The following is a 27563-nucleotide window of genomic DNA, read 5'->3' on the forward strand; positions in this document are numbered from 1 at the left end:
ATGGTAGAAGGAGGTTTCGCCAAACTCTTCCAGAAAAGGTCTTTTTTCCTCTTCGCGCAGAAGTATCAGCCCCTTGGAAGCGGCGAGCCGGAAGAGGAGGTGAGGATTTCCTATGCCTCTTGCCTGGACCTGCTGAAATAGTTTATGTAATTGTGTTAAATTTGTCTACTTTGTCTGCTTTGTCCCACCGGTAACTTGATATTGCTATTGCTGTGCTCTCCTCTCTCTGTGCCCAGTCATTCCCTCTACAATAGGGGACGAGATTAATGATGTTTACCAGGCAGTGGGGTGAGATGGGGATACTTGTTTCTATGCGATACTCCCAGGACATATAGCTCAGGCCAAAGACCTGGCCAGCAACATTGTTCTCCGCACTGAGGAGGTTCAAAATTAACAAAACCCATAGTGGAGCGACTGCCGTGAGCTCCATGGGCGCTGTGTGAGGCTTTCTGGAGTGCTTGCACAAAATGCAAATGCTGTCTCAGCAGAAGGGTAAATGAAGAGCGAGGCTAGCCCTGTCCCCGGGGGTACTCCCTGCCACCGGTGCCAGTTGTGGGTGGCTGGGCTGTGACCCCTCGTCTGTCTGTTCTGTTGCTGCAGTCATTACTGGCCAAGAAGAGTTTTAGCTCAAACCTGTGAAGTCCGCTTTGAAATAAGGCTTTCTTTTCTTGAAAAATGCTGATGTGTGAGCATTGATTTTTCTCCCTCCTCCCTTCACTACCCCTCCTTGGTGCAGATGGACCACAGAGTGGCCAGCGGTGGTTTAGGTGTCACATTTGCTGTTCTCCTTGAGTTTCACCACAAAACCTTCAGGTCTGGGATTATCTTATTATCACGTTTACTCAGCACAAGGATTTCCATTGCTCAAGACCCATTTCTTTCTCCCACATGACAGTTTGGTTGGGTGCCCTCCCACGTAAACCTGATTTGTCAAATTCCTTCAGCATGTGGGTTAGCCCTTAGTCCCGCCCCAGCAAGCACCATCCACACACACTTCGAGATATTCATGTTTTTCTCCATGACCATCTGACTGAGGTCTTTTCTCAGATGCCATTTCAGCTAATCCTCTGCTCTCTTCTGAGTCTCATCTTTCCAGTATGGGGGTTGGTCAGTGCTACAGGGAGAAGAAAATAAGACATTGAGCAGTGCATTGTGCGATGCTGTTCTACGCTACTCAAACACAGATCAAAATCCCAGGAAAGGAAGATCTTGTTGAGGTTACAGAAAGTGTCTGTAATCTCACTTTGATGGGAAGCTGAGATTTATGATAGTACATAGGCAGGAGGTCTGGCTTGATCTTTGGCACTACCATTTCTGTTGTGCAAAAATAAATAATGATACATATTTACTTCCAAATATAAACTCTTCTTGAATTTTAGCTCTAGTCTGTGCAGAGTGTGATGCATTTATAACAGGACAGGCAAACGACCAGCGTTTTGGCTGCAGGCGTAGGAAGTGCAATGTGGAATGACAACAAGAACTTGATAAATCAAGAACGTATTCCCAGGTTATGATTTAGGCTGGTAAATTTCTCATATGTCCTCTAAGGATGGTATTTTGCTTCTTTATTTAAAAATAGTTGCAGAGCACTTTCAATCTTATAGACGTTAAGTATTTTGGTCAAAGAGTTGTCCTGGGCCTTAAAGATGTGAGTCCAGGTGATCCGACGGGACTCAAGCTAGGATAAATACACAAACTGCGTGTTGTGAAGGAAAAGCCCCAGCACTGGTAGCTGCAAGATGTGGCCAGCTCACAGGCTCCGGCGGTGGTGTTGTCTGGAGAGGGCAGAACAGTTAACTTTCACATCAAAGCACAAGCACAGCCTGTGTCTAGACTCTGCTGTATATGGTTTCAACTCTGTTTCTACAGTGGCCCATTCAGAATCACAGGGAATTTTTGTGGTGCCGATTTAGTTTATGAGAACTATGTGTTTCCTGCAGAAATCTGAAGAATATCCACAGATCTTTCTTCTGAGCATCCAAGTGTGTGTGCATGTGTGCGCACATGTACGAGCAGACGTACCTGTGTGTGTATGTGTGTTTGAAAGTGCGAGAAAAACCTGTGTACTGCATGGGTCACATCTCCTTTTCCCTTTGACCGTGTACCAGGGTCACCTCAGCAGCACCCAGTGCACCCAATGGATACAGTCAAGGGCAGATTTCCCAAGGGGCTGCAGCCCTCCGCTCCCAAGAGTTTTGAACTTCATGAGATGGGTTGGATTTGTAACACCATCCAAGACAATCTGTCCGTCTTTGTGCCGTGGGGTGGCCTTCATTTCCACGCACCGTGCTGCTGGGAGAAGACTTCATCATGGAGATCTACTGCCAACCCACTGGGGACTTGCTGTGATTTGGTGGCTTTTTTCTCTGGTTAGCTTTAGAAAGAGCTGCCTCCTACCCCAGGCATGTCTGGGTAGTAGATTTTAGTGCATTAAGAACTTTTTCAGAGTTTCTTCAGAACTGCTAGGACTTTTGCTTTGCAATTGTTCCATTTCTCCTCACCGAAAACCCTTTTGATCCTTTTCCCCACACCTGATCCATTCAAGAATCAGTAGCCATGAGATGGAGTACGGGTATTTCCCAGCCCTGCCCTACATTCAGGGCTAAATCACTATTCCAGTTTGGGTCGAGGCTTTTTTCCATTTCAGGTTTCACCCCAATGAACATTTATCTCCTGGAGACTTTCACAGGCTCCGTATCCTCCCGGATATGGAAATCATCCTTATCAGAATAGTTTTATTATCATGCAGGTACCTATTTTTTTTATATGCCCTCAAAATAAAACTCAGTTGTGCAGCTTTCTTTCCATGGGAAAAAATGGAGACCATGGGATTGCCTCTGCACAGCAGTGATGCAGACTTCACTTAGACACACCTGTGTTTTCAGTCCCTTAGAGGTGTCAAGCCCAACTTCTCGCTTCTGAAAAGCTTCCAGCAGGCAAGGAGTTAACTCCCTCCTTCCAGCTCCCACAGGTTTTTGGGCTGAGGGCTGCAGCACCTCCCTCCCAGGAAACTTTATATATGAAGATGCCTTAAACTCTTGGGTTTTGGTGGTTTTTGGGGTTTGGGTGGGCGAGGAGGCTCCTCAACTGGGGTTGCTGTGGAGCTGCAGTGACAGGGTTTCTTGCAGGGGTGGCAGTGCCATCTTTCAGCTCAAGGGAATTTGATTTAGATTAAAGGGAGCTGAAAGATTTTTTTTTTATATATATTAAGAAAAAAGCAAAAAAAAGCCAGGTTTGAGCAGAAGCGAGAGAGCAGTGGGCTTGAGGGGAGTGGGAAGTGGAGCTGAGGGCAATGAGCCCAAGGTTTGGGCACTGCCCACCCAGCCTGAGTCAGCCCTCCAATACCCCTGGAGGCAACTTAAAATCCAGGGAATAGTTTTAAACCAGCTTTTCTGGAAAACCCTTGGCTTTGTGAACAATCAAAGTGTCTATTTTGAGGCTTGTATCTGCAAGCAGGGAGACCAGAGGCTTTATTTCAGGTAGAAAGTCGGCAATTCTGTGATTGACGTGTGGTGGGGGAGCGAGAAACTGTGAGTGAGAGGAGCTGAAACCCCAGGGGTGGGGGAAAGGGCTGGGGGCTCCGGTAACGAAGCCCAGCAAGGCAGCCCCTCGCTCGCAGGGCTGTGGTTTGCTCTGGGGTGGTTTCTGCATGCTGCCTGCACCCCTGCAACGCAGGTCCATCCCACGTGCACCAAAAAAAGCAATGCAGAGGGCTTCGGAGGGAAGGGTTTGATTTATTTCTTTTGGTAAGGATGAAGAATATACAGGAAGAGGATTTCAGTTTAATGTTTTAAAGGGCTTCTTGTTAGATTAAATAACCCAGCGCACTTTGGTCCAGATTACAATATATTAGCTGGTCCAAAGTAATCTAAGTCAGGGGAAAGAAATATGCAGAACCTCAGTAAAGGCAGAGGTGGGGGGGGAAATCCCGAGAACTGATCTTTTGGGCTGTTTGCCAGAGCATACAGAAAAGGCTATGTACTCTGCAGAAAGCCCCACGCTTTCTTCCTCCCCGCATGGGCCGCTCGGCGGGACAATTGATGGATTGTTTCAGGGCGAGGGGTGCGGAGGCAGCGGCGCAGGTACCGGCGTGCTCCGAGGTGCGCTGGGGCAGGCTGCTGCATGGCTCCCAGCCACGACCAGCTGCTCTTTACAGCCTCCAGTATCTCCTGATCTTGCAAAGCAATAGATAAACTATTAATTTTTTTTTTTAACTTCCTCCTGCCTTGCTGTGTGGAGTCGTGCACTCTTGTGCTTGAGTTATGCCTAAAGGATAAAGGTTAAAAATGTAAATGGATAATGTTGATAGCCCACATCTGTTTTACAATGTAAATAGAAAAGAAAGTAATGCACAACGAGAGGTTAGTTTATGAAGAGGTTTGCTCAGGACACTGCCTGGTGCCTGACAGAAGTGGGGTGGGATGTGTTTAGGCGCGAAGGGGCTCTGCACCAGCAGTGCTTTGCAGAGGAGGAGGGAGATGCGACTCCACTGATGCATTTCCAACTTGAGCATCGCTGGTGCTGTTCCTCTGGTAGGAAAAGCTGTGCCATGCTCATCCAGGGGAAATCACTTACAGGTGTAAGCTAATCAATGCAAATTAACTCATCCCAATAAAGCTGCTCATTTCAGAGCAGCCCCTGGCTGCAGGGAGCTGCCAGCCTGTCTAGTGATCTGCAGCCAGTGCTGGCTGTGTATTGCTCAGGTGCATCCGTGCACTTTTGTCATCCATTTCCTCTGCACCTTTTCAAAGGTAAATATTAGCGATGGAGCCGGGCCCTGGCTTCTCCCGCTGGCTCTGGGGGACTGTAGGCATGTTACCCTCGTGCCCGGGTCTCTTCCCACCCTCCAGCTCCTTTAATTAGAATTTAAACTCCTTCAAGGCGAGGCTGCGCCTTGATACCTGCACATGCCATCGGCAGCGCAGAGGAGCCTATAGAAACCGCGTTGATCAAATCGGCACAGTAATGAATGCAAGGTATGTTTCTATGCGTGCCAGCCCTCTGTTTTCTTCCCAGCGAGTCCTTCCATCCCCTTAAATGCATGGGTGGCTTTTGGTCTTGCGGGGTCTGGGAGTCAACAAAGTTACATGGAGCTGATGAATTTACACAAGTAGGAATAAATCATCAGTTTTACACATGGAAGGATGTTTTTGTCCCTTCTAGGGATGTCTGTTAAGGAAATGTTGAAATAAGGGTGCTGCCCGGTGCTAGTATGCCTCAAAACAGTGGAGAAATACTGCAGCTTCTTTGGGCAAAATGTGGTCACTAGCATGAGGGATTCATGGAAGTGGGAAAATCCTTGGAAATCTTGGGCAAATTGCTGGGGTTTTGGAAAGGCAGGTAGTTCCTGGGGCAAAACTGCTTCTGAACGAGCACTGCACAAACCAAGGAGACTTTTGCTTTCTCCCCCTGGCTAAGAGATATCTCTAGCTCATGTTTGCTGTTCATTTATTATGCCTTTAACAAGGGAAAATAGGTTTTCCTTGCTCTGACCATTGAGCGTGCAGTGGGCTGTGAGACATTGGCATGGAGAAACACTCATCTCGGGCAGAGTACCTGCAAACAGCAGAGCCTGGCATGCTTTTCTGACCACAGCGGCGGCATGTGCTTGTTGTTTTGGTGCTCCAGCTGCTAATAGCCTTTCTTTCCACTACAAGAATGTGCACCTGGCTTTGAGGCTGTAATTAAGATTAATTAGTGAATGTTATAAAGTGCTGTGATTTAGGAAGCATATTAGCTAACTGTGGAGTCACACGGCTGGCAAGGTGTGAGGGAAGGGAATGGTATTAAGCGAAGAAGCAAAGAGATGCTGAAATGCTTTTATGAACTATGCTGTTGCCTAACGATCGCTTTATCTCGTTTACTCAGACCCATGAGGAGTGTGAGCTGAAAATAATTGAGCAGGAGAAGGAGGTGACAGTTCTGCCCCTGAAAGACGCGTGTAAATGCCATAAAGAAGACTTGGCAAAAGCTTTAAACGTAAGGGTTTGTAGAGGTCTTTGTGAACACAGCAACGCAGTCTGGGTAACCTGGCTCTGGGAAGAGACTGAGCAGCAAAACTGGTCTTTGGTTTCACGTGCTAAGAGGCCCGATGCCTCTGCCTTTACGTGGGACGAATCCTCACCTTGGCCGTGTTCGAGGCTCAGCGTCGGGCATTTGTACTTCACTTTGTCCTGGGGGAGGATTTCACTGAAGTGAGCGGCTCTGTGAGCTGCAGGTGAAAGAGTTCAATTGTCCAGGCTGGAAAAGAAGCGCTGGCAGTGCTCTGCCAAGGCTGGCAGAGGAGCCCCGGGCGCGGGCTGCACAGCTCCGGTTATCGGCAGCTCCTTGGAAAACGTTGTGCAAATGCACGCAACACTTTTTCCCCTGCTTTTCACAGCAGGTTTCATTTCAGAGGCAAAGCTTATCGCATTCATTGTCCTAGATGACTTCTCAAAGGCTTGCTCGCAGCTGGAATTGTTAGATATAAATTCACCTCGCCATCCCTACCCCAAGCAGACAGTGAAACTGTAGCCGTCACCTGGTTCAGGCCGTGCCGAGAGCCGTTTGCCCGCCCGGAGCGGGGAGCCCAGCCCTGGCAGGGGTGTTTGCGGTGGCAGGACCGGCCGCTCTGCCCTGGCCCCGCTCGGGCTGCCCCACAGCCGCAGCGTGGACGTGGCCGGAGGGATGGAGGGACACTGGGGCTCAGGAAGGAAACTCCGGTTACTCGGTCTGCACTGGAATTTGCCTTTGGGAAAAGAAACAATCTGATGTTACAACTCACGCTTAACCCCATGTATGAAAAATAGATGGAAATTTAGAAAGGCTGAATCCCCATGACCAGGGAAAGCCTTAATGCTTAGCGATATTTTGGTGTCTGACCTTGCTACTTTTTTTAAATCCAGGGAAAACAAATCGTGTTCATTCTCTATTTGTTCTCTTTGAATTTTGCCAGGGTGTTTGCATTTTTATTTTTTCTTTAAATGTACAGTGAAACCAGAAATCAATTCTTTCCTTTACTATTTTAGATTTCTAATTTATCACCTATGATATGGTTTCTCACTTGTGGAAATATTTTTTTTAATTAACTTGTGCTTACTTTATGGGTTTCTGTGATGGTTAATGGTAAAGTTTTATCACAGAATCACTACGGTTGGAAAAGACCTGTAAGATCATCAAGTCCAACCATCAGATAGTTTAACAAAATTAAATACCTGAACAGAAAAACTGTGGATAGATATATTTTTTGTGGGGGACTGAACCATGAACATCTTGCCCAGTCTACTTGCAGGTTTTTAACATAACTTTGCCTTAAAAAGTTTTCTATAACTCTTCTACAATATGTAATGTTTGGGTTTGTTGTTTGTTTTTTTTAATTTTTCTTTAGGTTGACTTACAAACTGGGCTCTCTGAGTTTTCTGTGCTCCAGCGCAGGTTAAAACATGGCTGGAATGAATTTTCAGTAGAGAATACAGAGCCGATATGGAAGAAATATCTAGACCAGGTAAGGATTTTCTGTGCAAATTCTCATTTCCTGGCAACAACCCCTGGCTGGGTTGGCCTGAGCGTGTCTCTACATTGAAATTTCAGGATTTCTGTTTCCACAGATTCAGCTTTGGAACAGGCTGTGCCCCGGATACAGAAACTGTCTGTCCCCCCGGGAATGCCGTTGTGAGGTTTAGATGCAAGGTCATTTAATGTGAAGATAACATCTTAAAATAAAAATAAACCTTTTTATCTCCAAGCAGCCCACAAATCAAAAGCTGTAGATCAGTGACCTGATTTCTGGAGCATATTTATTCCCTTTAAGGCCACTGATAAAATCATGAAAGGTTTGAGGAAAACCAGGAGCAGCTGAAAGCCACTCTGATTTCCGTTACCCCAGGGAAGAAAAGCCCTAAACCTCCAGCAAAAGCAGAGGCAGTTGTAGAGCTCAGGTGAAGGTGTCTCTATTAGCAATACATCAGTAAGGGATACATTCATAGGTGGTGCCAGGCCCTGTGAAGATCCACGATTTCAAGCCAGCTGCTCCCAAAAAGCCAGGCAGAAGGTGGTATTTGCTGTCTTGTTTTTCCCCAGCTGAGTTACCCCAAGTCTTGCTTTTGTTAACTGGTTCTCATCAGTATTTAATGCATCTTTCACCTCTCTTTTAGAGCTTTTAACCAAACAAGAAGGGTCTTTTTTGCTTGTTTTGTTTATTTTCAACCAGCAATTTGACTGATTTTCTTCTTGCTTAGCTGGATCGTGAAGATGTTAGTTGCTTTGAAAGACTTTATTTTTATTTCATGGATTATCCCTTTTTTTCCTATGTGATCAATATTCTTTATACACTTTGTAACCATGACTAAGTCTCTTTGAGATTTCTTTTATTCTTAATAAAAAGTGAGATGGTGCTTCTTTTCCTGCTCATCCTTAACAAGCTATTTCTCCTACGGGGACACCAAACAGACTCTTCAGTGCATCTCTGATCCTTCTGCAACCTGTCAGTCACCCTGGAAGAGCTGCTTGTGGTCCCACACCATTCATGCCTCTGCACTTGAGTATCGTCCCTCAGCAGAGACTTGACGTGGCTTCTTCCAGCTGCTATTTTTATCAAACACCCCCTTCGGCCCAGTCTTTCTAAAGAGAAACAAAGGGACTTTCACTTTGGTTTCAGCAAGGAATAAATTTAAACCTCGGCTTTTCTACCACGCATCGCCACACATCTGTTACCCAAAACAGGCGGTCTTGGCTTTGCCTGACTTAATTCCCTTCCATCAATTCCAACATCAGCTAAATGGAGCTGGAACTTTCTCAGGTAGGAGAAAGGTCCTTAAAGTCTGTGTTTAAAAGTGAAAAAAGTGAGGATCTGACTCCTGCAGCCCTGGGTCCAGTGCAGAGTTCAGCAGATTAATTAAAGAAAAAAAAGAACAAAAGAAAGAGGATTTCTGGTTTCAAATTCTAAAGACAATAAAGTTTTTGTTTGTACCTATCATGCCTCCAAGGAGCTTTTAGAGTCAGTCCTGAGCTGTATGTCTGCAAAGGCGAGCCTTGCCTGTGCAAGCAGGGGGAAAGAGAGGAAACCTGTGTCTTTTAGAGTGAGCCTCTGCCTTGTCCTGCTGTCCCTGACGCCGTCTGTCCCCTGTGTGGGTGCAAGATCCGGCTTCAGCCCAACCACAGGTGCTGCACCCTCTCTGTCTGGGCAGAGCGATGCTGCTGTCATGAGCAAGGAGGGTCTCTGCAGCAAAACCACACATCTAATGCTTTCTGGAGAGGTCTGGGGCCAGCTCGGCTTCAGCAGTGCCATATTTAACTTTATATTGCAATTTGTTTATTTTTTCAGTTTAAAAATCCCCTCATTCTCTTGTTGCTGGCTTCTGCTTTAGTAAGCGTCATCACAAAAGAATATGAGGATGCCGCGAGCATCGCCATGGTAGGTGGTACCCCTCCTGCAAGCCAACCCTTCACGCTCTGAAGCTGGTGTGCCCGCAGCTGTAATGCCTCTTTGTTCGCAGGCGGTGCTCATCGTGGTCACCGTGGCCTTCATCCAGGTACGTCAGCCAGAGCTCGGCTCCGCAGCTGGGGCTGTCATGAGAGAGCCCACTCATGTAACTTGGCTTTCTTCTCCTTTCTCGTTTAAAAGGAATATCGCTCTGAAAAATCTCTGGAAGAACTTAATAAGCTGGTGCCCCCCGAGTGCAACTGGTGAGGCATGCCTGGTTCGGTGGGTTTAGCAGGGTTTGGGTTATGGGGGCGGTACCGTTGGGTGAAGAAAATAACTTCAGGTTGTCATGCACATAATGAGGACCCGGTGTCTGGAGGGGTGGCACCACGTGTGGGTGCAGCTGTAAGGCACAGTGAAAGGGGATGAAATAACTCTGAATTTTAAAGTAGGCACCCAGAGGAATTGAATAAATACTGAGAGACGGGAAGGTCCCAAAAATGTCCTGCTCTGCACCCTGCATAATGGTCCCTGCAGCCTCTTTTATGTCGATGACTCCCTGTGAAAAAAAAACCCTCATTTTGGGGGGGCTTTAGGGTAGTTCTGCCCCTGGGAGACTGGCACAAAATGGCTTATGAGTGGAGGTGCACATGAGCCGGGTTTCCGCGCCCATGCCTGCCCGTCGCTGTACGTACGTGCCGGGCACGGGCACGCCGGGCGTTTCGGTGCAGATTAGCCACACGCGAGCGCAGTCATGCCATTGTCCCTGGAGCAGTTGTAGGGTGCATCAGATAGCACTTCCCTGACTGCTTTGATGTTTGGTATCAGTGCTTTAAATTACAGGAAACACTTTCTCTATTTATGTCCTTGCAAATCAGTTTTGTCACAGCCAACAAATAAGCTGTGAGGCGCAGAGAAACCTCGCGCTGCAAAAGCAGTGTGGGGTTTTCTTCTGGTCCAAAGTTCACCCAGGTTTGGATCTTACAAATGCCACTGTTTGTTCTTTATTTATTTCTGATATGACACCGTAAGAATCTAACCACTTGAAAGGCTGTACTTTTAATACAATATTGAAATGCCAGCAGTAATTCTAGCTTTAAAAAGCTTCTTTTTAAGTTGAAGAATCTGTGTTTCATAATTTAAAAGGTGAGCCATGGGAAAGCACATCTTCTTGTCACTCTTATCCGCTGTGTAACTACTTTTTCAGTCACTTACTGCTGAAATGCAAGTCTTCCATAACCTGCCCATCCGTTTACAAATTAAAACTGAGCCCAAACTGAACACAATTATCTCCCCTCATCATTACGAAGATTTTATGCTCTTATGTACATTGGAAGCTCTTTGGGGCAGGGCTCTTGCTTTCTTACCAGTCATGTTCCCAAGCCTGCAGAAGGAATAAAAACCTCACAGCCTGGTTTCCTTTCTTTTCCCATTTGTCTAATGTAGCCTAAGGGAAGGAAAACTGCAGCATCTTCTAGCGCGAGAGCTTGTGCCTGGAGATATCATATATCTGTCTGTTGGTGACAGGGTTCCTGCAGACCTCAGGCTCATAGAGGTAAATACAGCTATATGTACAAGAGCTGGTTTCAGAAATTTCTTGCCTTAACAGTGCCAGAAACGTGCCTTTTTAATTAGGTTACAGATCTGCTGGTGGATGAATCCAGTTTTACTGGAGAAGCTGAGCCTTGCAACAAAACTGACAGTGTCTTACTGGAAGCCGGAGACATAACCACGTTGAGCAATGTTGTTTTCATGGGGACCCTGGTGCGATACGGGAAGGGAAAAGTGAGTCCTGTCAGCCTCGATCTTTTCCTCAACATTAGTTTCAGAATCTCTAGATTTTTTTCACCTCCCCCTCTCTTTTTTTCCCTTCTTTTCAGGGCGTAGTTATTGGGACGGGTGAAAATTCACAGTTTGGAGAGGTGTTCAAAATGATGCAAGCTGAAGAGGTAAAGAAGTCTCTGTGTCTCTCTGGAAACGGTGGATGTTCTGGATGAAAGTTTGTGAGGAAGAGCAGTTTCAAGAGTTAATGCACTGGGTTAATTTCTGTTTCTGCTACAAAACCCCTGTGTGACTGTGGGACACCAAAGTGCTGTATCCGAAAGAGATTATAAGGGTTTAGGCTTCTAAATCCAGACTTGTGATGCTCAGCTTGTGTCTAACTTAGTAGTCACCCAAACATCATGGTTTCTTCTTCCACCCCCCAGCCCCCCCCCACTTTCCACTACGTCTATATAATTTTACTTCTATACATGCTAAAATTTCATGGGCTACAGCTCTGAGCTAACACAGATGAGGGTCTAGAAACTAGTTAATTCTTGACCCATTAATGCAAGAAATCGCAGCAAAGCACAAATAGAAACTTCTGGGTAATGTGTGTGCAAAGCCTCTGGGACAGGGATGGGGGTCCAGACTTTTTATGCCTGTCCCAGAGGCTTTGCACACACATTATCCAGTCCCGGACTCAATCACTAAGGTCCTTTTCCGATTTAGCCCTTAGTCTGTCTCTACCTTCGCTCCCCAGCTATAATTGAATATAATTCTTCTTTTTCTCCCCCTTTTTGCCTGTTTTGAGTGTGTTGAGGCAGAGACTGTCTCCCTGTGGGGCGGTCTGTGCCTGGTAGACCCCGTTGGGGGTTTGGGGTGGGTAAGCCCTAGGGTGTATGGGGCAGCTGTAGGGACCTCAGTAATGATAACCAGGACTGTGTGGGTCAGTCGTTCTGGGCTGAGTGTCATCTCCCTATCTTATGTAACAAGCAAAGAAAACCAGCTATACTCTAATGTTTCCAGACTCCTAAAACCCCTCTCCAGAAAAGCATGGACAGACTGGGGAAGCAACTCACTCTTTTCTCCTTTGGCATAATCGGTGAGTCGGATGCATTGCTCATACTTGCATGGTCAGCTGCGAAACCCCTCTGTGCTCCAGGGCCACTTTTTTCAAAAGTGCTTGTTGATGTGGGTTACCTGGACTTTGGGGGTTCAAGCAGAGACACCTTGGAAGGAGAGCTATGGGGGCCTCACTGCACACTCAGTTCCCCAACAACAGCTAAAGCAGGTTAGAGCTGTATGAATTGCTTGATGTTTTTTAATTGGATGGGTTTCCCCCACCAGGTTTAATAATGCTTATTGGCTGGTTGCAAGGGAAGCATCTCCTCAGCATGTTCACCATTGGAGTCAGGTGAGGACTGGAGAGCACCGTTCTTTTTGATTTCTAATGAAACATGTCCCAGGGAATTCCCTGTTCAAAACAATGGACATTTCACAAAAGAGTGCTTGAGTAAGACTCTTCATCAATACGTATTGAACTTGCACTGGGGAAATTAATGTGAGATTTACAACAGAGGTTAGTAGAAAAAAAACAAGTTTGAGGGTTTATTTAATTCTGGAAATCAGTATTTTGAAAATCTTCACTGGCTTTTCTACTTCATCCTGCTGTGAATGTCCTTCCCTACCTGTACTATGAATTTAGTGGGAGTGTAGCAACAGCAAATATTAGTCTTTGCTGTTCTTACTGGATTTACGTCTAAAGATAGGAATGCACATCTTATGCGGCATAGAAAGCATGCACAACCTCTTAATCAAGCATAATAAACCACGTGGGTTTAGTAGTACCCATAAAACCTGTTGTTTGGTGTTGTCATGGCTCTAAAATCAATCCTTTTTTTTTAAAAAAAAAAAAAGTATTCTATGGGAATAAAAACAAAACCACGGCTGAGGAGACAACAGAGAAGCCAAACTGGCTCAGTGCCCACCTTCCTGTCCCCTGGGGGGCTGTGGTGGCAAAGAAAAGGGGTTAAGCCTGAGTTTTGGAGAGCAGCCTATGGTTTTGAAAGTCCTGGATTACTTTTTGCACATACCTAGAAGTGTTCAGAGTTACCCGAGGAATAAGGGACAGATACAGATTGTGTCTGGATTTTTCTAGCATGTCAGGTGTTGCAGGTTTTGATGTTGCTCCGATTCAGTGTGTGCAGCAATGGGACATCTGGGGAGCTGATTCTGTCCTGCCATAGCCTGTGCCCACATGTAAGAGAGGAGATGAGGGGGTGCATGTGGCCAGGAGCCAGTAGCTAATGTATGAGCCGTGACACCAAGGAATATTCAACTTTCATCCTCAGAAAGTTAAATAACTGAAATTAAATCCAACCCCTAAATCCCTACTTAGTGAGAAATTAATGCTCTTTGGCAATGTAAAGAAGAAAAGTAATTGCTCTGTCAAAATCATCCAGAAAAAAGGTTGAAGGGTTGGATAAATATCCTGCTTTTGTGTTTACAGTGTGCCAGGAGTCCCAGTGGTTAGCACTGCACCCTCCCCTTCAGATAAGCACGTATAAGCAGGAAAACTCGCCCCATGGAAATGTCCCTTTGGTACGTTTTGGTGGGTACTCGTAGTATGACCCCTGTGTTGAAGCTGTTGTGTCTCTGCTGTCCCCAGCCTGGCGGTGGCTGCCATCCCCGAGGGCCTTCCCATCGTGGTCACCGTAACACTGGTGCTGGGCGTTCTCCGGATGGCCAAGAAAAGGGTTATTGTGAAGAAGCTGCCCATAGTAGAAACCTTGGGTAAGGCTGCAAAGAAGCCACACAGCTTCGTCATCTGCCAGGCTTCAAAATCTGAACTGAATAGCAACGGGCTGGCCAAGTGAGCCTTGGTCTGATGAAAAAAAAATTGAGTTTGGCATATGCTTACTGGGCCAGAGCAACCCACTCAGCCTTAAATACATTTTCTACCCTGTGTTTCTCACCCTTTTCCCTTATTTTAGTGACACAAACACAGGCAGGTGCTAGGAATGGTGCAACCCAACCCATGGCACTGGCCCGCGGGGAGCAGAGCCCCTCTGCAGGCATGCGTGCCCTGCTCAGGTTGAAAGGCTTGGTTTCTCCTTCCCCCCCTTCTGTGGGATCATCCTGCGGGTTCATCCTGTCCACTTCTTCAGTATCTGGCTAAAAAGTCTTGCAGCCCCTCAGTTTGAGCCTGGTGACATAAACAAACCATTTGTCCTTCTGCGGCCTGTGTGGCCATCTCCCTGATACCCAAAGAGTCATGGAAAACAGGGACAGAGAGGACCTTGAGAAGGCATCCAGCCCATCCTCCCAACTGCAGGGCAGAATGAACTGTCATGAAATTGTTCTTCCACCTCCCCTTATCTTCAAATTGGCCCTTATTCCCAGGTCACTGTATTCCAGGCTTGGCTGCTCTGACCTTGGTCAGTATGGCAGTACTATGAAGGAGAAGACGTGTTGTGTATTTAGTACCGCTCATTAAAAAGTACACTAAATGCCAAGCCTGGCCCGTGCAGTCACAAATATCTGCTGCACAGCCAGATCCTTCAGCTGAAATCTGTCTTCCTTGGAAATGCTGCTATTGTTTGAACCGCCCTTGTTTGTTCTGCAGTTAAGGAATCTTATCACCCTTATTTTATTGTATCTGCCCTGACCCAGAACATCTGAAACGGCCTTATCTGATGAAGAATTTTGTTCTGGTAGGGCTGCACCCAAATAGGTGTAACTGCCAGATGCCCGGCTACTCTGCAAGACAGTCTAAGCATGGCAAAAACTGTACGCATTAAACATGCCACGTCTATTAAACTTCTGAAAAAGAGAAAAATAATCCTTCTTCTTTATCTGATTCTTTAATTGTCAATAACTAAAAATTAAATGTTGGAGGTGATAGCTTTGCTCTGTGCTAATCCTTCAAAACTGCAATTAATTTAACTGCAGCCCCATCTCCTTTAATCTCCCCAGGCTTTTTCCTGGTGGTCATCACACTCGTGGGGTCTGTGCCTCAGCAGTGTGGGCATCTCCAGGGCTAGGGAAGATATTCAGACTTGTAAGGGAGCTGGAGTCTGATTCTTTTTTTGCATTAAAGTCATTTTCCCCCTTCTTGGGAGTGGAAACTAGCCTGAATGCAGTGACTCTGTTAATTCAGACCTTTCCTGTATTGTGGTGTAAATGGGCCCTGGAAGAAATGTGCTTTACTGAAGCAGGATTGTCACAGAGCAGAGCACGAGTGGGGCAGATCCTGCTCTTGGCTGCGGTTTTTAAAGTGTTTTTTGTAACAGTCTTTAACACGTCTACCCTTGCAATCCCTTGGTGAGGCAGGGAAGGGCTGTTATACCTGATTTGGAGAAGCAAGGGTTAAACGGCCCGGCTGAGGAAGCATGTGGCAGAGTGGGGATTTGATACGTCTTTTCGGAATACAACAGCAGTTCTGTTGTGTGCTATTGCAGCTCAGAAACATTGATCATCTCCCTGGAGATCAGTGCCTTCTCTGACCGCCCACCATATGATGTTCAAGGCGATGTGGCCCTTTCTGATGTCTCCTACCACATCTCGCATCCAAATTATGTGCACAATACCCTAACGTGCACTCAAATCCTTTCCTTATAACGCCCGGTTAGGAAACTCATCCATTTCTTGGTATTTTCTCCCTTTTCTCACTGGTGCAGTTTGAGTAACATTAGGGAAACACGTCCTCCCTCTTCTGGGGCCCTGAATCTCATTGTTCGGTTGCATTATTTATTAGTTCTGATTAAAAACTTTCCTGCGTCAGGTTGCTGCAATGTCATCTGCTCAGATAAGACAGGCACTCTGACAGCCAACGAGATGACGGTGACTCGGCTCGTGACCTCAGATGGGTTCCAGGCAGAGGTATGGCCGAGGCGGTAATACAGACCTTTCCCTGTTCACGCTCAGCGGGGCCAATTTGCTTTTAGTTCAATTTGGCCCAAATCGGGGATGCTGAGTCAGCCCCAAAACAAGCAGTTTCTTTCACGTGGCTGGTTCCTTTAAGAGAAGGGACTTTTGCGGTGCTGGAGACAGGCAGAGGTGGGGCTGGGTGTATAAAAGCTGCTCGGATGCCATAAACAAAGGCGTTCATTGACATCATCTGCTGTTCTCTGCCGTTATTGTAAATATTGAAACCTGCCACTGCCCACCTTGTGGGCCCATCTCCCATAGGAATATTTATTATACGAGTGACCTGATCCTTCCGCTTGGCTCATTTACCTGCCTGCAGAGTGGGCGAAAAATGCAGGCGTGCAAAATGTAAGGCAGCGGAGACACAGGCCAGTCATCGGTAGGGTAAAACCAGTGAACCCACTGCTGCTAAAGGGCTGGATCTCTCAACTGAGCTGCAAGAGACGTCTGAACTCATGGAGAACAAGTTCTGTACGGGACAAGCTGATTCTTTTTGTTCCTATACAGCTATTGTAATATTATACTTTCATTATCTGCAGCCTTTCCTATAAGCATTGCTTTGAGCTAGAAAGAATAATCCCAGCACGCCTTCAAAATGAGAAATTTGTTCCAGTGTACACAGATGTAGTATAGTCCTGCCTGGCACTGGGAAATTTGCTCGTTCTGTCTCTCCCTTCCTCAGGTCAGTGGGGTGGGCTACAATGGAGAAGGAAACGTTTATCTTCTGCCATCAAAGGAGATTCTTAAAGAATTTTCCAACATCTCAGTTGGGAAACTAGTGGAGGTAAGTATAAATTATGAACCAGCTTGTCCTATTTACATTCGATTTTCATTTGCACAGATCACTTTGGGTTATGAACCTGAAAAAAAGCCACTTTTGTAACTCTAAAATGAACCGTCTTGCTCGAGCTTTCTCATGGAAAGGCTCTGAGTAATTGCGATATACTACCTGAAGGTTATGGGTGAAAGGTAGCAATCATAAGACATGTAAGAGAGCAGAGTCATCAGCTAAAAGTGTCAATGACATTTGGGATAAAAATACAATTCTGGCAGAGAAGAAACTGATTAATTTTACCATGTTCAGGCTTTTAATGTGGACTTTCTAGATTTTCTGGATTCTAGACTTTAACTAGCTACATAGTCAATATATAAATGTACTGCGATGGTCTCTGGGTTTTGTGTTAACATTAAATAAAATCTGGCACATTCAACTGTAGGCTAAAGCGGAGCGTTTGAGTAGTGAAATGGACTGAACTGGAATCTCAGATGGAGGTTAGGTCTTATTCTATCCATACTGCACGTTAGAAGCAATAGTAGGAGAGGCTAAGTTTTCATTTTCATGATTTATCAAGCTGGTTAGATATAGATCATGTTTTGCTTGATGTTAATTTATCCAAAATGTAACATTTTACCAAAATATCGGTGTATCCTATGGACTAAGTGGGTTTAGACAGCACAAGAACTGATCTCAAGAAATGCTGCTATGGGGAATAGCATATCTTTTGGGATGTGGCTACTTTCATTCTCCAATCTCTCATTATTTCATTTGAAGGGATGAAAAAGCTATGAATTTAGTTATGAAAAAATAAACCATGTAAATATGTCCCTTTCTTTAGGCTGGCTGTGTAGTCAATAATGCCATTATCAGGAAAAATAGTGTGATGGGACAGCCCACAGAAGGAGCTCTCATTGCCCTTGCAATGAAGGTAAGATTGTTAAGATTTAAAATTTTCCAGACATTTTAGAAAAAAATAAAAGAGCTGGAATTGTTAGGTCTGAGAGCAGACTTCTTTAAAGTCCCCAGTCTGGTTTTAGTCTTCCCTTGTCTCTTCTCCCCAAGGTCACAGATGTACACATCTCCCATGCAAACCTCTTGTCATGGACAAACACCTTTCCTGAACTTCTGTGCTAACAGCAATAATTGTTTTGCTTGGTTAATCCGTGCAATTATGCTGCTTAATGGATTTCTTTCGGGCTCAGACTGAAGTGCCTTTTTTATATTTTCTGCACGCACCAATTAAGAGTTCAGAAGGAAGACAAGAGAGTGAAAAATGAGCAAGAATAGGCCATATGAGAAAGCATGGCAGAAGGTCATCATCGATTTGGGTCATCTGCTAGCTTTTTACTTTTTTCTAGTCACAGTTATGTATAACAAGAATTTTTGATGAATATTGCATTCATGTTCATAGACAGTGGGCCGTAAAACACCTCAAGGTATCATCTAATCGGCATTACACAGCCTGTGTTCCACAGACCTCAGGTGGGCTGTAAAGAACAGAAGGTGCCTGATGAAATGATGGACCTGCAAACATCTGTTCTTACCTCCTGTTTGTAAAGCTTGTAACTCTAACAGTGAACCAACAATTATTATTTTTTTGTAAAACCATGACATTTTATTTCCCTAAATGTTAAATTAGAATCTTCCTTCTGCTCCACCATTCAGTAGCCAAGCACTAGTAGAATACGAGGGGGCTTGTCTTTTCTATTTTATTTATTTATTTATTTATTTTATTTTACTTTATTTTTGTTTTTTATTTTGGTGGGAGCCAGGGGGGAGAGAGACTGGAAGCTACTTCTGATCGCTACGCCTAGAGCACCACGCGTGCTGCTAAAGCAGGCGTGTACTGGTTTGGACTGTCGTACTTCATAGCTGAAGGGTGGTCTTGTGGTGAATTCCTTTTTGAGTTTAACCCACCAGGAAATAATTTGAAACCACATCCATGACTGACCAGTCAGTTATTTGCAGTTCCCCTTTTTGTTCCAAGTAGGATGGCTGGGAAATAACTGAAGTGGGGGAGGCTGAGCTTGGGCTGGAAGAAACCTGCTCTGCCCATCCCTTAGCCGCAGGTTTAGGGAAAGGACTTGAGCCTCCTTTGACCCAAAGCCCCACCGAGAGAGCAGTGCAGCTCCCTAGTTCTTGCACAAGTCAACAAGCATCAAGCTTCAAACTCCGGTCTAATTTATCCCGTATCAGGCACCAAAAGGAAAAGATGTGTTTGAAAAGTGAGTTTTACTCTCCCCGTGCTTTCTCTTGAGCTCTGTGGTACATGACTGCCTGGAAGCACATGGTCAACAGTCAATGCCTGTAATATGGAAAATATATACCAGGTTTGGCATTGTTCAGCATTACAGTGCTCTTTTTGTTTTACCTCGCTTTAGATGGAATTAGCTGACATAAAAGATATTTATGTAAGAAAGAAGGAAATTCCATTTAGCTCTCAACAGAAGTGGATGGCTGTGAAATGCGCGCTGAAAAATCAGGTAAAGCAAACGGTGGTGTTGGCTGGTTTCATGTTTCTAATTGTGCACTTCAACAATGGGCATGAAATGGTATCTCTTCAGCAAATAATGTTTTCAGAAGTTAACTATGTCAGGAGAAAAACTGAACAAACCTCAAAATTCCCAACTTGGGTGTAATTTTAGCTTGTAAAGCTGTGTTTGAATGGGAGAAGATAATACCTTTCATATAGTGGTTTGAGCAGGAAAACAAAAGCTTTTCAGAGATAACAGACAGGGGAAGAAAGATGTTTGGAAGAAAACGTTGGCCATTTTTCCCTTACTGGGTAAATGAGCCCATTTTGGCTGATCTTGTACTCAGGTTTAAAAACTCACCAACCTTTTCGTTACCATTCTGACTGTGATGGCTGAACATGAAAAATGGCTAGAGGAAAAATATCACATCCTATAAATAATACATGCACCTGGGCATTTTACAAAACAGGTAAAAGAGCAAACAAAAGGACTTTTTTACCTAGGATGTAAAGCCTTATGCATTATCAATGTTTTTAAAGTTTGCTCTTTTTTTCTTTTGGTAAAATATATTATCTCCTTACTTTAAAGGATGAGGAAGATGTTTACTTTATGAAAGGAGCTTTTGAAGAAGTTATTCGATATTGCACTCTGTATAACAGCAGTGGCATCTCATTATCGCTTACACCCCAGCAGAAAGCCTCCTACCAGCAGGAAGAAAAACGGATGGGCTCCTCAGGTCTACGGGGTCGGTCATTACTGTCTGTGTCACTTAAGCTTACAGGTTATCATGCCGTAATACTTTCCTGCTCTCTCTTGGTCGGGATGGACAGAGGCTCAATCCTTAGCATCACTTGCATGATCTCTTCATAATACTTGTGAGAGTTTGCCAAGTGGCCTCTCTTAGGTCTGCTGGATGCTTGCTTTCCACTGTTCTTTTTTTTTTTCTTTTGCTGGGTTTAAATTAGTGAGATTGAAAGGAGCTGAAAACAAGCAGAGGAAACAGTGAATGGTTTTCCTCCACGGAGCGTTGTGATTGCCTGGGATACAGTCTGAATGTTGCATTGAAAAGCTTTGCGCTGAACCTGAGCTAAGCGCTGCTCTGCCAAGTTTTGCTTTTAGAGAAGCTGTTTCAAGAGCAACAAAAAGTAACTTTGAAAGGGGTTCAAAACACAGATTTGGGCACTGAGATTTTTATTTGAAGTTTGTTTCAATTCTTTATTAGGACCAAATCTAATAATCTTCTTTTGATCCTGACTGCATGTCAGTGCACAGCCCACAGACGTTTTTATACGTGTGTCATTTCCTTCACCACTAGAAACATCCCTTCAGAAACGTCTTAGACTTTCACACAATAACAAAGACACCGTCTCCTGTGTGTGTTCCCAGGATGTAAGTAACTGAGAACGAGTCTTGGCAGCAGGTCTGGAGGATGGTATAGTTAATGTACATATTCTCCAGCCCTGTGTCTTGCGGTTAGTAACTCATGTACAGAGCTTGCTTTACAATATCTGGATCATCTGCCATTGTGAATGGCAAATTACCGCTCTGAAGAAGAGCGATTAGCTCAGGCAGCTGCTGCAAGCTTGTGATTCAATCATCAAAGCAACACTGACATGAACCCCTGGCAAAATATCCTTGAGTGATTTAAGAATGATTGAATGATTTGGTTAGGCAACAAGAACAGAAACAAAATGTTCAGAGCCTCGATGTTTACACGATGGAATGTTCACTGGTTTAACTTAATTTACATTTCATATATTTAGATTAAAAAAACCGATTAAGTTTTTACAGGAGCACTATTGTTTAACAGTGTAGTTTAGTAGTGGCTGGTCTAATATTGCACTGTCCCAATTTAATCCATCTGTGTTTAGGCAAGACTTTGTAGACAGATTTAAATTAGACAGAAATAAACCCTAAGAGAAGCATGTGAAACAGAAATGCTCTCATTCAGATAAACTGGTATTTGAGTGGACCAAATTTTTGTGTCTATACAAGATCTGAATATGATGACTAAAGATCTGGTTTTAATGACTTCTTCTGCTGGAATGCTGGCAATTTAATATCTCCTCTAAACGTGCATTTTAATGTATGGAAACACATTATTAATAATCTAATCTTTTCTTTTTTCCCCTCTGTTTCTAGTACTTGCTTTGGCTTCAGGTCCAGAACTCGGCAAACTAACGTTTTTAGGTCTGGTTGGAATAATTGATCCCCCGAGGGCTGGAGTGAGAGAAGCTGTTCAAGTCCTTTTTGAGTCCGGTGTATCAGTAAAGATGATAACTGGAGACGCCTTGGAAACTGCTGTGGCTATAGGTAGCAAACTTAGCTTCTTTCCTGGGGGGTCTATATTATGTCTGTCAGAACAGTCAAATGTTACATCACTTTATCATTTTTTTTGTGTGTGCAATAGAGGTTTTAAATGCCATTGCGTTCTTGCTTTTCCATTGAAACAAATCATATTCAATGCAGTAGCTATGAACTATGGGCCAAATTCCAGTAACTTAACTCCACTATTTTAGCACCAGAAACGGCAAAATCTCAGTGTAAGACCCTTAAATGAGACAGATGGCATTGCTGGGATTATCGACTCCACTAATGTTCGGAGTGTGAGTATCTCTGCGTTTCCCATTTTTGCATTTTGCCATTAGAAATACACAGAGCGAGCAGCAGCAGAGGAGAGAGACAGGTTTAGCGTCAGCTCCAGTTCTGGGTATTGTATCGCTTCCGTAACTCCAGCTGCGTAAGGACAGGGTCACCAGCCCAGCCCAGAGCCAGAGCTGTGTGCCCTGTCAGATTCCCCACGTTCAGAAGTATTTCCCACTAAATTCCTTAATTGCTGCCTCTATTATTTGAGTCAGAAAATAGTTGACTTTTTCCAGAGCTGATGGGCAGATCTCATCTTGGGCTTTTCTTTGCAGGACAGAATATTGGTCTCTGCAATGGGAAGCTGAAAGCCATGTCTGGGGAAGAGCTGGACCAACTGGCAGAGGCAGAGCTAACATCCACTGTCAAAAATGTAAAGGTTTTGATTACAAAAACAAGGCCTATTTCCAATAGCATCCATCTAATACAAGACTGTATTTTTTGTTTTTCAGGTTTCCATTTTCTTCAGAACAAGTCCAAAGCACAAACTAAAAATCATAAAGGTACTAAGAGCCTCTCAAATCCATTGTATGCCTCACAAAAACAAGATGTAAGTGGCGGGGGCTCAGTTCTCTAGACCACCTGGTCTTCCAAGGCAGGATCAGCTCAAACTAAAGGACCGTAAAACCCAAGCTAGAGCATTGGCACTACTTACACTGAAGGCATTATAGCATTTCCTTGCAGATTTGGCCTGTGTCATCTGAAAGACTCTAGTGAGATATTAGCAAGCATAATATCAGGAGATGATTTCTGAGGACTTTACTCCCCTCTTCTAACTCCTGCTGAACTTGTGAGATACTCCATACTCCTGAAAATCCAGTCTCTTAATTCTCGATCTGAGTTTTGTCCTCAGTGAGCTGCTGAGTCTGCTTTACCCTCAAAGTCACGTAGCACTTCTGCTCTTTCGTGCAAATCCTGTGATTGTCAACTGGACTTACTTATCTTCTCCTGGCTTCAGAGCCTCTCATCTCTCCGCTCCCACAGGCTTTGCAGGGGGCTGGTGCTGTGGTGTCAATGACAGGAGATGGTGTTAACGACGCTGTGGCCCTTAAATCTGCCGATATCGGGATTGCAATGGGACAAGCTGGTACAGACGTCAGCAAAGAGGCTGCCAACATGATTCTCGTGGACGATGACTTCTCGACAGTAATGTAGGTTTAGCGACTTTCTTACTATCAGACACTTTCTTACTTCAGATACTTTCTGGCTATCCATTGCAACAAGTCTGTTGTGTGACTAGCCCTGGAAATGACGCAAGACGCAGGACGTGTAAGTCAACAGGCGGTAAGCGGAGGTACGTAGTGTGGGTCTGGCTCATTTGCCATTGCATATATGGCAATGACTTTTTCGTTTCAAGTGGTGGTGACAAAGCTACCTTTCATCCAAAAGCCCTGCTTTCTCATTTCTGCAGCTAACCAGGGATTTGAAAGCGCGTAGAAGTCTGGGTAGATCATAACTTGTGCGCTCTGCCTCATCCAGGAAGCTCAGAGAAAAGACATAATTTGCAATGCTCTGTTGGCTCATAACAACAGAGACAGTAGGCAGGGTAGAGTGAGGACATAAATAGGTCACAGGCCTGCTTTGTGAACCAAGACCTGGCCATATGAACCAGGTTTTCAGATCTACTAGTTCTGATAAAGTAATTTTAACTGAGAAACTGAATTGATGTCCTCCTCCTGAGCTAGGGTCTGAATTTCAACTGAAATAAACACTAGAGAAGACAACTTCTATTTTGAGTTTCGCAGGGAGCTCAATGTAAAATAGCGTGAGTACTAGTTATTTAGTAAACTCTCCTCTCCCTTCCAGGAATGCAATAGAAGAGGGAAAAGGAATATTTTACAACATAAAAAATTTTGTCAGGTTCCAGTTGAGCACGTAAGTTCCTGTTTGCTTCAGTTCCAGTGAAAGCACCTTTTGGGTGAGGCCATGCAGAATAATGCTCTTCTGTGCTTTGCAGGAGTATTTCAGCTTTGAGCCTAATCACTTTGTCAACAGTGCTCAACCTACCAAATCCACTCAATGCTATGCAGATCTTATGGATCAACATCATCATGGATGGGCCGCCAGCACAGAGGTATGGAAGAGTCAAACGAGCAAAATATTTTTGGTTTTATTATGTCTGAATTTGGCTTAGGAACACAAGCTGTTATTATTTCCTATCAATGTGCCAATCATTTGGTGGTTAGATAAGACAAGTTGTATTTTTCTTCCCTTGTGGTCCATCCAAAAGCCTTTAATTCAGGTTTACTCGAGGTTTTACGTATTTCTGTTTTGTGGTGGAACCACTTAACTCTTCTGCTTTTTGAAGGTCTGTTGTCCTGAGCGCATCACCTGCTAGTAGCCCTGCAAATCTGACTGGCAAGGGAATACTGGGTACATATAGGGGTATATGCCCCAAAATCACAAGACTTAGGAACCTCATCCACCTACTAATTACAACTACTGCTAATTACAATTACTACTTCCACAACATGGAAGAGATGTTGGCCACAATCTCACAGCTAGCTCTCCCTCTGGGATGGGATACCGGTATGATGCACCATCGTAGTCTAATGTATCATTTTAGCAGCTCATTATGCAAAAAAGACCTTTGGCATAGGTGTCTTAGACAAATTTGGGGCCTTATTTAACCCTGTCAGAATGCTCATGCTATATTTCAAAGAATTTCATCCTCCAGATCCATCCTGTTTTATCAGCAGTATCGTTTCAGGACAATCCACAGTAACTAAACACATCCCTCTGCTTCTCTTTGAGGCAGCTTGGGAGTTGAACCTGTTGATAGGGATACTATCAAACAGCCACCCCGATGTATCACAGATACTATACTCAGCAAATCATTGATCCTGAAAATCTTCATGTCAGCTATAATTATCATCAGTGGAACCCTCTTTGTCTTCTGGAAGGAGGTGAGGAAAATCTGCAATCGTATCTTGTTTTCATGAGGGTGGGGAACAAAGTGAAGGGCAATTTCTGAAGCACATGCAAAGGACTTTCTGAAGTACATCCAGTGGGGAAGGATCAGTACAGGCAGAGGGCTAAGAAACCAGGGTCAGCCCCTAGCTCTGCTTCAGCCTTCCTGTGTTGCCCCGAATTTGCAGCTTCCTCTCTAGAATGGGAAAATATTACTTGATATGGTTTCAATGCTTTAAGGTACTTTTCACCTCTAGCTTTCCCTGTAAGCAGAAAACGCCAAGTACATAAGTACTATGAATTGCTGTTAGTGAACTGTGACTGTTACTATAGCAGTTGAAGTAATTTAATTTAGAATATTCTTTACTCAAATTCCACAACAGTTTAAGAATTTAAAACATGGTTGATAAGATCATAAACTCAACAATTAGCAGAGAGAAATTAATGCTACCTATAATAGTTAGAACTAGATTTATTCCTTTGTTTTACTACCCTTCGAACTGACTGTGGTCATTAAAGGGAATATTTAATTCATCTATTGAATTGACACATTTTTGTAAGGCTTAACTAACCCCTGAATTTTTACATGTGCTTTCAGAATCCAAAAAGTGGCATAACTCCTCGAACAACAACAATGACTTTTACCTGTTTTGTGTTTTTTGACCTCTTCAATGCCCTGACATGCCGCTCTCAGGTGAGATTGCTCTGTCAGCAATAATTTCTTGTCTCAAAACACTAACATAAACATTAGAATACTAGTATTTTGCATAGGAAGGGGTTTTTTAATGTCATTTAAAGAAGCATGATTTTTATCATCTTTATTTATAAAGTTATCCACTGTAGCTCAACTGCAACTACACTTTCAACTATGTAGCTCTGCCTGAGTTAGCATTCATGTAACTTCAAAAAGTAATGCAGTTTACATGCAGAGAAACAGTGTGACATTCGAGTACCAAGGGGAGATTGGGAAATGTTACATTCCTCTTTTTTTTTTTTTTTTTTCCCCCCCTTCTCTAGACAAAGTTGATATTTGAAATAGGCTTTTTTCGAAACCGCATGTTCTTGTATTCTGTGCTGGGGTCATTTTTTGGACAGCTGGCTGTTATATATGTCCCTCCATTACAAAAGATCTTCCAGACAGAGAACTTAAGAGTGCTAGGTAAGTTGCAAAATAAATAACTTTTTTTTCTTTAAAGGGACTTTAAAAAGCAGACAAGATTGCCAAATTGTTACATGATAGCTCCCAACAGATTGCTGGTAGGGGAAATCAATCAACAGCTCCTATACCTACATACATAGACACAGCTAGGCACAAATAGTAGTATTTAATGATATTATCCCAGCCTAGGTTTTGAATTTTGATTTACTGTACATAAACGCATGTAAATGGAGACGTGCCAAGATTTTCCACGAGCTCCGTATAATGATATTTCTCTACATAAATCTATCTAGGATCATTATGCAGTCACTCCATTTTGAAAAAGCAGGGTGAATATTTCCTAGCTGAAATGCAATGCATATTTTACCATTTAAATCAGTCTAAGCAAACACTACCATACTGCATTGTATTGCCTCTACATTAGGCATGCTGTTAGAAGCAGGGTTCAGTGTTCCCAAATGATTAACATAGAGGTGTTCACCCATCAAGTGGACTATACCAGCTACAGGTATTCCTTGTCTACCACAGTCATTTCTCTAATTCTACAGCTAAGCAAAAGCATAGCTAGGCCATACATCTATGGAGCACAAGTATCTGCTGCAGGAAGGCCCTTAACTGGGGATTCCTGCCCAGCACAAATTCCAGCTGTCCTTCACCTCCACTCTCTTTTCTCTCATCAGACCTGTTGTTTCTCACCGGACTGGCTTCCTCAGTTTTCATTGTGTCTGAGTTCGTCAAACTCTGTGAAAAACGCTGCTGCCAACTGAAGCACACAAAGGGATGTCATAACTGATGCAAACGTCCCCTAAAGACATACTTGGAACAGAGCTGTGCTGCCGGATAATTCAAATACACCGTTCTCCGACACCGCACATCCTTTCTGAAGATACTCGCATGAACCTGTACCAACAGTCCTTCTTACTCCAGAGTCTGTTCCTTCTACACGCTCTACCTGTGCTGTTCGAGCTGTCTACAGAAACCTCCGGAGTGGCTCCTGTTTTAAACCAAGATCAGGTATATTTTTACAACATTGATCTATATGTCAAGAATGCTGTGATAGTCCCAGACAATATAATGCAGTTTCACACCTGTACAGAAAAATCTATTGTGCATAAACTGAATTTTTATTTATTTAAATCAAAATGATCTTTATTAATAAAATCTACATTTTGAAATGTTACTGACAAGTATCTGAATGAGACTCTTGATTTAGACCCATCCTTTTATATTAAATTAGAAGAACGGAAAAGACATGCCTTCACTAGGCCTTCTTTTCCTATAGCAAATCTATAGTGTTTCTAGATTCCCAGATATCTAGCCTTGATTCAGCAAGACTCTCAAGGAAACTGTGGGGAGATGTCAAACAAAGAGTAGAGAGCTGAAGTACCAACCCTCAGCCGTCAGCTTTTGCCGAACACTGCGGTGATTTTTTTGTACCTACGTGACTAACAGGAGCAAAGTGGAAGGCTGATCTGCTCTGATGCACGGTAGTGGATGGATTTAGTG

At 44.0% G+C, this 27563-nt stretch overlaps 1 protein-coding gene across 1 annotated transcript; it reads left to right on the top strand.

The window, feature by feature from the left end:
* On the top strand, positions 1 to 26850 carry ATP2C2 (ATPase secretory pathway Ca2+ transporting 2). Its single transcript, XM_059824707.1, has 27 exons — positions 1 to 99; positions 5869 to 5979; positions 7367 to 7483; positions 9302 to 9391; positions 9474 to 9509; positions 9602 to 9663; positions 10847 to 10955; positions 11036 to 11185; positions 11281 to 11349; positions 12191 to 12266; positions 12512 to 12578; positions 13833 to 13957; positions 15948 to 16045; positions 16776 to 16877; positions 17710 to 17799; positions 19253 to 19354; positions 19934 to 20090; positions 21488 to 21658; positions 22264 to 22361; positions 22441 to 22491; positions 22973 to 23139; positions 23795 to 23863; positions 23946 to 24062; positions 24747 to 24894; positions 25497 to 25592; positions 25916 to 26057; positions 26738 to 26850. Exons 1-27 carry the CDS (start codon positions 1 to 3, stop codon positions 26848 to 26850), a joined length of 2832 nt encoding a protein of 943 aa, XP_059680690.1.
* Positions 26851 to 27563: the final 713 nt, after the last annotated feature.

Source organism: Gavia stellata, chromosome 15 (assembly GCF_030936135.1).
Source record: "Gavia stellata isolate bGavSte3 chromosome 15, bGavSte3.hap2, whole genome shotgun sequence".
In the NCBI taxonomy this organism is placed as follows: Eukaryota; Metazoa; Chordata; class Aves; order Gaviiformes; family Gaviidae; genus Gavia; species Gavia stellata.